The sequence below is a fragment of the Equus przewalskii genome, chromosome 17 (assembly GCF_037783145.1).
Source record: "Equus przewalskii isolate Varuska chromosome 17, EquPr2, whole genome shotgun sequence".
In the NCBI taxonomy this organism is placed as follows: Eukaryota; Metazoa; Chordata; class Mammalia; order Perissodactyla; family Equidae; genus Equus; species Equus przewalskii.
In genome coordinates this window covers 40,499,517-40,512,015 of record NC_091847.1, presented here as the reverse complement: position 1 = coordinate 40,512,015, position 12,499 = coordinate 40,499,517, and the positions used below count along the sequence as shown (strand labels likewise).

Genomic DNA, 12,499 nt, shown 5'->3' with positions numbered 1-12,499 from the left:
GTCAAATTGTAGACTGAAATATATGCACTTAGTTGCCAAGATTAGTTTTATTTAACGTATTTGTAAATAATTTGGGAGAGCAGGGACACAAAAATGTTTGGTTTTATAAAGAAAAATAGATTTTCGCAAGCATAAAAGAGGAAGCTGATCTCAAACATTAGTTTCAAAGCAAGAGAGAAATCACAATAGACAAGTGGTTTTATGGCCTTACCCTGCTTTTCCTCCTTCCCCTACGCCCACCTCCCAAAAAAGAAATCTTACACGGCAGATCAGTGTGTTAAAAAGTAGAGCCACCCTAGTTATGTGAGAGAGAGGACCCAGAGGGCTCCCTGGTTGAATTCTTTGCCGCCCCCCGACACTGAAAACTACCATTGTACACTCTTTTCCAATGAGAACCTGTTCCCTAGAAACCAGAATTCCACAAAATGCTCATCATCTAGAAAAGGTATGAGTAAAAGAATACTGATACTAAATCTAACGTATTTTCATAATACAAACCCATAACAGTTAGAAAGGGTCCAAAGGAGAGATCTGTGGGCTTTGAAATAAGGGTGGGAATAACTCAGAACTGATTTTTCGTACAGCATGTTTCCTGGAGACCTTCTCTCAAAGCAGGTCTCAGGAGATACTGCCTTGTGTGTGGGAGCAGTGATGGAAACCTTCTGGGGGTCTTTGTCTCACACAGGCCTCTCAGGAATAGATGTCAGCAGATACTACCTGGTCGGTGGGTGGGAAGTGAGAGAGGGGAGAGAGTAAGCTAGAATGGGTTTATAAAATCCTGGAACTTAGAATGAGAGAGCTCCTGAAAAAAAGTAATTTTAGGAAAAATGAGAAGAAATAACACTTGATGTAGCTCATAATAAAGATAACATTACACACATTTATAAGTAACTTGAGAAGGTAGGTAGGTGGGTGGGTGGATAGATGAAAGATAATGCATAAGAGATTATAGTGTATCACTATACGTGAAAAGTGCTTGTGTTGTGTACTAATTTTTTGAGATTGAACAGATCAAAGATTTTTTTATTTTTATTGAGAAAAACATTAGCTTATAACATTATATAAATTTCAGGTGTACATCATTATATTGTGATTTCTGTGTAGACTACATCATGTTCACCACCCAGAGACTCGTTACCATCCCTCACCATGTGCCCTTTTACTCCTTTTACCCTCTCCCCCCCACCTTCCCCTCCAACAACCACCAATATGTTCTATATGTTTGTGTATTTTTTTGTTTTTTTATCTTCCACTTACGAGAGAAATAATAATGATATTTGACTTTCTCCATTTTACTTATTTCAATTAACACAATACCCTCAAGGTCCATCCATGTTATCACAAATGGCACTATTTCATGTTTTGTACGGCTGAGTCGTATTCCAGTATATATAAACCACATCTTCTTTATCCATTCATCGGCACTGAGGTTGTTTCCAAATCTTGGCTATTGTGAGAGCAAAGAGTTTTAAACCTGGAAATTAAAGACCTTAGCAGTCACAGAACATTTTTTTGTCACAAAACATATTTTATAGTCTTTATCCAAGAGCTTACAAAGGATTGATTGTAATATTGATTAATTGATTATTAATGCTTACAGAGTTGGGTGCAAGACCAGAATACACACACACACACACACACACACACACACACACTCACTCACTCACACTCTCTGTCTCTCTGTCTGTCTCTCTCTCTCTGTCTGTCTCTCTGTCTCTGTCATGTAAGAATGGGTGAGGATAAATCAGACCAAAGAGAAAATAGGGGTAAGAGCAGGAAATTTTACGTTACTGCAGACATGGCCCTGTGTTTCCTAATTGCCAAAGCAAAAATGGAAACATAGCTAATCCCATGATTCAGTGATTACAATGTGGAGGAAAATCCAAGAAGCAGGAACGCCGTAACTATTCCTAGTCCTGAGACCTGAGAAGATCCTCCTGGAGATGTAGTGAACGTGCTGTGTTATTTAGTGAATCATTCATATTTATATAATGAAACCCATAGAACCTGTGTAACTCCAATTTATATACTCTTATAAATTTACTTGAAAGTGAGAAAATGAGCACAAGGTTGTGTGCTTACCAGTTAGATTTGTTTTCAGCAAATATTCACGAAATAGCAATGTGGTTGGAAAAGGCCAGAAAAGGATGTAAAGAGTTAACTGAAATGCAACCATTATGGATTTTTCCAAATGAGAAAATAATAGATAAAATAATACTAATAATACCTGAATGGTAATGACTTCAACTACAATATCATTAAATTGAGATCATCTGTTTATTGTAATTTATTGACTACAGCAAAATTGAAGGGAAACTTAAATATCCATCAGTAGGAATTACATCATTTCAGTGTAGTTGGTGTTCATTTATGACCAGCTGAAATTGTGTTTGGTATTAAAATATGTATGAGGGTGAGTGTGTGTGCCTGTGTGTGTTTCCATGGAGGGCTGCATGTTTAGATTTCTAAAAAACACCTGAAATATGATTAACCTAATTTCTAATCTGGCAGTTGAGTAGCATTCTCTGTTTTTACGTGGGTCATCCTCCTCTTTTTCCTTCCAACCTGGCTATTTCTACACTGTTGAAATCAAATTAAGCCTTATTTCAATCCATTTCCAAGTAATAGAAGAAACCTGCTTCTTGTTTCAGCTTTAACACTCGTTTCTCCTAAAGCGTCTATTTCTGTAATTGAGAGTCTGCTCTGTTCCATTACGACCTATTTTGTTAGCAGGCAATTTTTTTGGTACTGATACTGCAAACTGTCCTTTGGGTCTTTTCCGAACTTTCTGTTTGGTCTTGTTGAGATGTGCGTCTATTTTGACACCAGTAACTTACTGTGTACACTACTGTATCTATAAAATGTCTGGCCCCTCTTCTCTGCAACCTGCAAACAGTACTTTTTCAAAATGTTCTTATTCATTTTTAAATTAATTTTATGATAGGTTTGAGTTGCAAGAAAATCTCTGTTGATATTTTTGCCTGGTATCCTGATCTTTTTAACAGTGTGCTAAATATAACTTAACCTTTTTCAATAACTTAGGAGTTATCACAGTGAAAACTCAGTGATTGCGTGTTTAATACAATGGTGCTCACAGGATCAGTTGAGGTTCATGGGGCTGTTGCTCTTATGCTGTCCTTTGTATAGTTTTCCTGTTTTATTGCTTGTTTTTAGTTTTCACTGCTAGATACCATCCATATGCTTACTTTGTAGCAGCCCTACCCTCAATGCAACCCCTTTTTTCCCTAATTTCCTGCTTTTCATTTGTTGTGGCCGGGAAAAATAGCTGACCAAGTTGTTAAAAATATTTGTAAAGCTATGGATAAATAAGCTTTGAAGCAGGGCCTCTCTTAGGGGGTTATTTGTTTGTTTGCTTATTTTGTTATGTCTTGTTTTTAAGACTTTAGGGCATGAACTGCTGAAATAGCTATTTTGGGTATTTGGAGACATTTTCCCCCCTTTATTTTGAGAGGAGGTCATAAGCTGTATTTTAGGTAAATAAGTAATGATATTTTTAATCAATTACTACAATTCAGATTATTTTATATTTTGGATATCTAATGGTTGTATTTAATAAGTTATTTGAAAAATAAAGTTTAGTCTACAGAATAAACATAATCTTTATCTTTGTCATTTTGTAAGTTCTGTAGGATGGCTCCAGTTTTCTTACCAAATCATTAAAAATGCACTTTCTTTGAAATTGATCCCCTCTCCCTTTTTTTAACCTTGGTTGGTAACTTAGATGTCTTTTTTATTAGTAAGTACAGGATACCCAAGAAAAAGATCTGCAAAGGGAAAGGCTGGTTCTCTTTTTTCTTTTACTTTCAAGGGAAACTTGTCTAGCCTCTGATAGACAACAAGGAAGGACAACCTGAGGAGGAGGATGCTGCATTGCCACTGTTGAAGCTTGAGACCTGTCAGGATGTCAGAGTTTTCATTTAGTTTCTTTTCTTTCTTTCTTTCTTTCTTTTTTTTTTTTTTGCTGAGGAAGATTCGCTCTGAGCTAACATCTGTTGCCAATCCTCCTCTTTTTGCTTAAGGAAGATTCACCCTGAGCTGACATCTGTGCCAGTCTTCCTCTATTTTTTTGTATGTGGGTCACCTCCACAGCATGACTGCCAATGAGTGGTGTAGGTCTACGTCCAGCAACTGAACCCAGGCTTCCAAAGCAAGTGTGCCGAACTTAACCACTAGGCCACAAGGCCAGTCTAGGGTTTTCATTTGTGTTGCCTGCATCAGAAACCAAATGGAGTCAGTCTTTCACTCTTTACATAATGATAAAATAATGGCTTAAAACTAAGTGTGTTTTCCATTTCAGGTTATGGTTTTGTCGACTTTGACAGTCCTGCAGCAGCTCAGAAAGCTGTGTCTGCCCTGAAGGCTAATGGAGTTCAAGCTCAAATGGCAAAGGTGAGTTAAGAGCCAATAATCACTTCTCTCGTCTCTGGCTTTGGTGCTGAAGCCTGACACATTGCTTCTCCATTCTCCCCCCCATCCCAGCTAACCATTGTTACTTCTGGACACTTGTCCCATGCCTCCAGATCCTCAAAGAGTAGTTTTAATGCACTGTGAGCTACAGATGCTATTTTGAATCTGTATAAGTCAAACATTTTTAGAAATCGGTTATGTATGGGATATAAATTACTCTGGTAGTTCTGCAGTGGCTTTATTCAAGACTTGTTTCTGATGAACTTTTAGATTCCAGATGAGGACTGTTGTTGAAGTGATATTTATGCCACGGTCTTTATGGCCCAAATGTAAACTTGGGTGATATCATACCTAGTACCTATGGTGCACTTAAGATAGTCACATAATTATGTGTATATTTTTTTCCATTTGTGGTCCTTGAATTGCTGTGGAAAATATTTTCAAGCCTGAAACTTGGCAGTTTGATATTTTGTGTATTCTTTTAGAGAGATCAATAATTTTATATTATCTGGCTTCTTGAAGTACAGAGAGAAGTAATTTTGTGCTGTCTTCTGCTGCTTCTGAATAGAAGCACATGATCTTTCCCTGAGGAGCATTCCTATTTCCATAAGGAAAGAAATTTATGGAAGTTAAAGGACTCTGGTAAAGAGATAAGTTACGTGCTAAGACCTTAAGGCTACTGAAGGGCATATATGCAGCTACCAGGATCGAGATTTATCTCGACTAAAAGAATCAACTTAAAGATTTCAGGAATAAATGAAAGGGATCACCTTTCGAAAGTAGTTCTGGACTTCTAATATTTTTAAAGCTGTGGATTGAGTTGGACTAATTTTAGCTTTTCTTGAACTCCAGAGTAAGAAGGTAAAATAAACAGGAACTGTAAATATTAAGCACCATGATTTTCAGATTATTTGCTCATAATATTGAGCAAGTTCCCTGTGGCGTTGTTGAAAGACAATGATTATGAAGTTTTAAATAAGTGTAATTGTGAATATGCAGTACCTGTGTTGTATAATGATTTGCAGAATGTTTAATCTGCCTCTGTCAACAATGGGTAGCCATACATTTTGTAAGCAGGACTTTTAAGGCACAATCAGAAATCAGCTCTATTTTTTCCTCTGCTCTGTCCATTTCTTCTGCTCCATGAAGCTCCTGCTTCCTCCTCTCTTGGATAAAATCCAGGGCAGTTCCCATGACTTTCCTGGCCACTCTCATTATTTTAAAAAGTCCCTTCAATTTCTGGTTAATTTTTTTCTGTCGAATGAATACCTCTTGATTTTTCATATCCAAACTTCATGGAACATAATTATCTTTCAATACATTTTCAGCTGTTTCTCTATATATTTAAACAAACCTCGGTGTATTTTAAAGAAGATGTTGTATGGGGAAAATCTCAAGTTACATTCCAAATACAATTTGTAAAATGTCAGAATCATGTGTAAAGGTTTCAGAAACTCTGCTGAGAGTCAGCAAAAGGGAGTGTGTCTTGGATGTTGCTGGTGCTGAAAGAAATCACGGCTTACAAAGCAGTTGTCTGTTAACAATAACAAATAATTATTTGGTGATCAGGAAGCAATGTTTTAAAAGTTTACATCCCAAGATAACCATCTATTATGTGTGCGTATACACACACATATACACACCTACAGATATGTAACAAATATATTTAGTTACATTTTAGGAAATTTGGGGTTGTGATTAATGTGTAATACATTATAATTTTTTTTATTTGAAATAATAGGAAATAAACTCCTGGTTAACATTTTGATGCTGAATTCTGATTTTCAAGAACACATTACTGATGTTAGGTGTGTGATACCTGTAATCTAAATGTCCAGTCCTGTTTATTTGATGAAATTTTGAGTATCCTTTAATGTTAAAGCGTCTCCCTTCCCCCAGCTCACGTCTGTTCTAAGTAGTAAGCCCGTAGTGGGATGGGAGCATGGTTAGTTTCTTTCCTGTTTCTGAACTTGTGTTTTTCCCACTCTTCCATCATCTGGCTAGCCGTGGTTTCTAACCCCTCCGGGGTTGGAGTAGTGGTAAGGATGGGAAAGCTTCTTGACCTGACAATGATGTAATCTGGTGTTGATTTCTCTGGCCAGACAGAGAGCTGACGCTTTCCCTCTTGGAATGCTTTGGGAATTTTTCAGAGATCTCTTACACCACTCCCCTCCCCTCCCAGTTGATCTTTCCTGGTTCCTTGAAGCTAGAGAATACCTATTCTCAGGCCATTAGCCTCAGCTCCTGATAATCTAAGGGTCTGTCTTCAGCCCCTTTCTGCTGGGGCCTCCTTGCCCTTCAAGGCAGCTTTCTTGGGAGAATTAGCACGTCCCTGGGCCCGCTCTGCATTGTGTGGCCCACATCTAAGGTATGTTTGCCAACTGTCTGTGGAAGAGTTGTTACTTCCCAACCAACTTTAGGCTCCTTCAGCCAGGCTTTTTTACCTTTTAGATTCCTCAGGCTTAAGTTGGATGTTGATCTGTTATATCCACCAAGCTCCATGGGACACAGATCAGGCCTCCTGAGTGATCTGTTGAAGCCCCTCTTACTTGCCTGGTGGTGATAGTGAAGCAGCCCACATGGGGAGACTCAGAACACATCGGCGTTTCTCTCCTTATGTTGATTCTCAGCCTCTCCAGGCTCTCATAGGCAGGCAGGAGGTGGGTGGGTGGTCAGCTGAGCATCCCAAACCAGCTCTCAGCCAGCTCCTCTGCAGACTCTCTTTAGGTGGTCTGGTTTTTCATTCTGGAATGTGCGAGTGCCTGATACCCATTGTTTTGTGGCTTCTACTGAAACAAAGTTAGAAAGAGGCCTGTTTTAACAACCTACTACAAATGCAGAGTCCTTATTTAGAGCAGCCCCGTGAACACTTACCTAGGCATCTTTTCAGTGCTGATGATATTAAGCTGCATAGTATATTAAATATACAGTTTATTTTTTAAATTGCTTTTTCTCCCCAAACCCCCCTAGTACATAGTTGTGTATTTTAGTTGTGGGTCCTTCTAGTTGTGGCTTATGGGATGCCACCTCAACCTGGCCTGACGAGCGGTGCCATGTCCGCACCCAGGATCCAAACCAGCGAAACCCTGGGCCACAGAAGCGGAGCGCGCAAACTTAACCACTCAGCCCCGGGGCCGGCCCCTACACTGTTTTGAAGAAGTCTTTACAGTACGTTTAGTTGAAACTGGCCTGGGTATAGATTGGCACTACATGTCATGTCAATAGTGTGCTTTGAATGCTAGCTTTCCCATGGGTTGATAATGAGCACTGTTCAAAGACCTCCTTAGGAGGCTTGGTCCTGTAAATTGGCTAGGAAAAATGATCCCTTCCCACATCATCTGTAGGGGAGGAACAGTACGCAGGTTCAGAGATGCTGGCAGTGTGCCAACATTCTGCACTTTATGAATTTCTTCACGTCTCTGTAGAGTGACTGAGTTTCCTGGACCTGATTTCTTTTTTGTTATATTATTAAAGGTACAAAAGGTATTTTAAATACTAGAGCATCCATTGTTCCATACCATAACCATGGATTTGAGTAGCTGGAGTTGACTTAGCCCCTTTACCGCTATCTAGATAAAGGAGCACCTGGCATGCACCTTTTGTGGAGGCAAGTTTTTTTTTTTTTTTTTTTTTTTTGAGGAAAATTAGCCCCAAGCTAACATCTGCTGCCAATCCTCCTTTTTTTGCTGAGGAAGACTGGCCCTGAGCTAACATCTGTGCCCATCTTCCTCTACTTTATATGTGGGACGCCTACCACAGCATGGCTTGCTGAGCAGTGCCGTGTCCGCATCCAGGATCCAAAGCAGCGAACCCTGGGCCACTGAAGTGGAACGAGCAAACTTAACCGCTGTGCCACCAGGCTGGCCCCATGTGAAGACAATTTTTAAGAGAAGTTTATATCTGGCTTCTCTGTTCGAATGATGAGGGACCTGTCACAGTCCACTTTCCTCTAGTGAATTAATCAGGGTACTACAAGCTTTTAAAAATTCACATTGCTGGGGCCAGCCCCGTGGCCGAGTGGTTAAGTCCACTTGCTCCGCTGCAGGTGGCCCAGTGTTTCGTCGGTTCGGATCCTGGGCACGGACATGGTGCCGCTCATCCAGCCACGCTGAGGCGGCATCCCACATGCCACAACTGGAAGGACCCACAACTAAGAATATGCAACAATGTACTGGGGGGCTTTGGGGAGAAAAAGGAAAACATAAAAAAAAAATCTTAAAAAAAAAAATTCACATTGCCGCGTATTAAAGCCTTGCTTTCTTATGCAATCAGAAAAAACGAAGGGGCATTCTAGTAGGGGCGTCCAGGGGTAGGGGAGAATATAATACTGTTTGACATGTTGGCTACCTGAGTGGAAAAGGGACTCCACAGATACTAAAAACTGAATTGCAGAACTGCGAGTGGAGAGCATTAGGCAGCAATGACTGTTTCTTATTCCTGTTTTAATTTTCACTGCCTTGCTGGGTACCTGGCATATAGTAGATATGAAATGTTTGTTTTGTTGGTGATGAAAGAAGCCAGTTATGCAAGAGAAAGACTTTCTTCCCAGATTGGACGGATATTGAGAATTAAGAACGAGACATTTGAAAATTATGTTTATTGAGCTCTGTCCATAGAGTACTCAGATGAAACTTTTCAAAAGATTTTCCCAAAGGCTCAAGGCCATTTCTGTTTATGTTAAACTTGGCATTCATTTCAGATGTGTGCATTTTTAAAATAAAAGAACCAGAATCTATGGAAAGAAGAGAAAAACTCAGTTAACGAGCTGAAAAGACATAAAACTCAGATCAACCTTGGTGATATCTGTAATAGAGTGACTTCTGTGGGCCTTTCAGCAGTACCGCTTAAGGCCTGCTGGGGGTCAGCAGTCATCATATGTTGTTTGCCTGGTAGTCAGCTTGCACGTTTTTGACAGTAAACAGGCAGTCAGTAGAGCAAGAATTTAATCCCCCTTCCACACAGAGGTCTACCGTGCTTCAAGCAGTTTGCATTCGCATGCCCGTAAGCAGCTATCTGCTGGTTGGTGAACCTATTCAGTACAAGAGAAAACAGATGTCTGGTCTTCCTGCCAAGTCCCTTTCTTGCATTTTAGGAACCATTCCACATGCACAGGGAGGTTTTTGTTAATTTCTTTCAGATGACGACTGAGTGCTTTACACTAGGCGGGACCTCCGAGCCCTGCTTTTCTACTCAAGTGAACATTAGTAGCCATTTATCCCTCTCACGGCCAATGTAGGATCTAGTTTTCTACTTGTTAGAGAAGCCATTGATCTCTCTCCATGCCTAGGGACAAAAAGAGGCCCGTTGGCCCCATTTTTATGTTTGGCCACCCATAATTTACAGAATAATTGTTTTTTTAGACATAGCATTGTATGTAATAAAACAGAGTTATGGTTGTCACTGATTTTAAAGAAACTAAATTACCCTCATTCAGGAACCACCCCACTTACTACAAGTATTATATATACCATTCACTATGAATGTATGGTAATTAGAATGCATGGACACTGTGGGGATTAGATATTTTTGTGGCCAGTACTGCCAGCTTGGAGTTTCTTCTTGTACTTGGTTTTTGGGTTTTTTTTTAATTATTGCAGCTTTGTGGTCAGTGTTTGCATTAGGATAAGCTGACTATTTGAAAAGAAAGATAAATAACGTTAGTTCTCAGGGTCATACCCAATGAAGAAACCTAATTAACTGAGTTGTTGCTATTGAAAACAAATGCCTTAAAATCGTAGGAAATGTTTACTTGTAGTTAGTCTGCTCCATCTGTTTATCAAAGAATGGGTCAAGGGCTCAATTTCTTTCTGGATTCTGACTTTAGCACTTACTGTATTTTTCTTCATTGGTGAACTTTCAAGAATCAAGACTTCAAAGAATAAAATATTTTTATTGATATTTTAATAACATAAGCAACTAAAAGATTTAGAAAGTGCTTAGTACCTACCTTGTCAACCCTTTTAAAAATACTTCACATGACAAATTCTCCTATGAACGTTCTTAAATATTAGTCATTTAGATTTTTATAACTTAAAAAGAACTTCAAAAGAAAGCCCACAATATTTGTGTGTTTCTTATGTACATCTTTTTTTTATGCCATATCTTTGTCCAAGGAGCAAAAAAATGCTTTTTAATTAGGGGGTTCCCAGCTTTATTCTGAATCTGACAAAGCATGATTCAGACATCTAATAAGATAGATTTGATCATATCACTCTCTTGTTTCCATGCCTCCAAAAGCTGCCCATTTTTCCAGGCGTAGCTTTCTGACTGCTCCTCGCCCCTCATCCACCAGAGTACATGAAATCACAGGATAAATGTGGCTTACCTCCCTGGAGGATCAGTATTACTTGAAAGTCTTAGGTCACGAATACTGTTTGTGTGTTAAAGCAAACTCCAATATTTAGAAAGTAGATTGCAAAATTAATGTGACTTTTTTTTTTTTAAGGTAAAGCACAAGACTTTAAGGAAATTTTGCAGCTCTGGCAAGCTACTTTTTGGGCCTCTGCCTACAGACTCTTCAGGATACATAGTCCTTTTCTTTGCTGTTAGCATTGCTTAAGTGGAAAAGTTTAAGCAGCAGTGACTGACAAAGTAAAATCAAACTTCTTAGTTAGCATTTCATAGTCTGGGTTCAGCCTTGTGACTTGTGCTTGTTTCTCAAGTCTCAATGTCATGTTGTCTGAAAAGTCTTCCCTAATCTTCCTAAGATAAGCGCCTCTCTGTCCTCTCATGTGATTTGTACACATCTCTATTGTAGCACTCATTACAGGTGTTTCTATCTCCCCTACTTAACTGTTGGCAGCTAGAAGATAGGACTAGAGTCATGGTTGTTTTGTAAGGAGAGTCTGGGCCGTATGAGATGGACTGTAAATGTCCTTTGGCTGTATGAGGCTTCAGGGCTCCTCAGTACCCACCTTCAGAGAGAAAGGACCCCACATGCATTAGCCGATTAGGAGCAGACTTCCACAGGAATAAATACAGTCTTTCGCACCCCAGGAAAGCTTCCGGCACTTGGGACTTAGAGCTGACTTCAGAGGGCTGGTCAAGGAGCTGTGCAGTTAACTGGGCAGAGGTAGTAAGTGAAGTGGAAATAAGGAGATAAGATTTTACCTCTCATCCCACCTCGGAAGAATATGAAAATTTTAATACCTAAGACCATTTTGCCTTTCCCTATATTTTGAAACATTCTGTCTATTATTTTAGTGCCTTAGGATTTATTAAATTGCCTTCCACTTTTTATACATTAAAGATACACTTCATGTGATTGTCACTAGGAGGTTTTGCTCAGCGTAAGATAATCAGCGGTACCGTGCTGAATTCATCAATTTCAGCTAGAAGGAAAGGTAGTTGCCATTTTGTTTAGCCTATGAAGGGTTAATGAAGTTAAGTGTTTGGCTTGCTGTTGAGCATTTGAAAATTTTTAATTTTTTCCGTGGACCCACCCACACCGACACACCCCCGAGAATTTGAGTCACCCAGGCTGGGAGCCTCTGCTCCATACCTTTGGGACTGGCCTGGTGACATGCTGCCGCCTTCTGTCGGAACCAGGAAGCCATAGCGATGGTGCTTTTTGCCCAGAATTTCTCAGTCTTTGATAACTTTAATTCTTGGGAATACTAGGGTAGTTGCCATTCCCTCGGATACCAGATTGTTAGTTTAAATCTTGCCCATAAGTATAGCACAAAAGATCAGTGTTCACTTTTACTTGGAGATTTTATGAAAGGGCAGGTTTCATTTCAGGTTTAATTAATGCCTGGACACACTTGGAAGTAGAGACTTTGTACAATTCGAACATGTGTATGCTTCACATATATTTTTAAAAAGTACTGTGCATTTTGAAAATCTAAAATATAATGAGTATCCTCTCCTGCTGCCTAAGGCTAAAACATCAGTTAATGACTTTACTAATAGTGCTTATTAAAGAAAACTTAGAAGCTTGCATAATTCAATATGTAAAGATCCAATTGGTTAATAACATCAAAGGAAAGCCTGCTGTAAAATTAATTGACCATCCTAATCTCACAATTGCAGAGGTGAATTTTGACTTGGTCAGAAAATATTCCATTTGTCA

At 39.3% G+C, this 12,499-nt stretch overlaps 1 protein-coding gene across 20 annotated transcripts in view; it reads left to right on the top strand.

Moving 5' to 3' along the window:
* The window catches only part of RBMS1 (RNA binding motif single stranded interacting protein 1), a 207,226-nt gene that overhangs the window by 163,449 nt on the left and 31,278 nt on the right, over window positions 1–12,499 (top strand). For all 20 annotated transcript variants that reach the window (XM_070580052.1, XM_070580042.1, XM_070580048.1 and 17 more), the window contains one exon: window positions 4,319–4,410. In XM_070580052.1, the coding sequence (XP_070436153.1) occupies window positions 4,319–4,410 (92 nt within the window). The remainder of the gene's footprint in view (window positions 1–4,318; window positions 4,411–12,499) is intronic.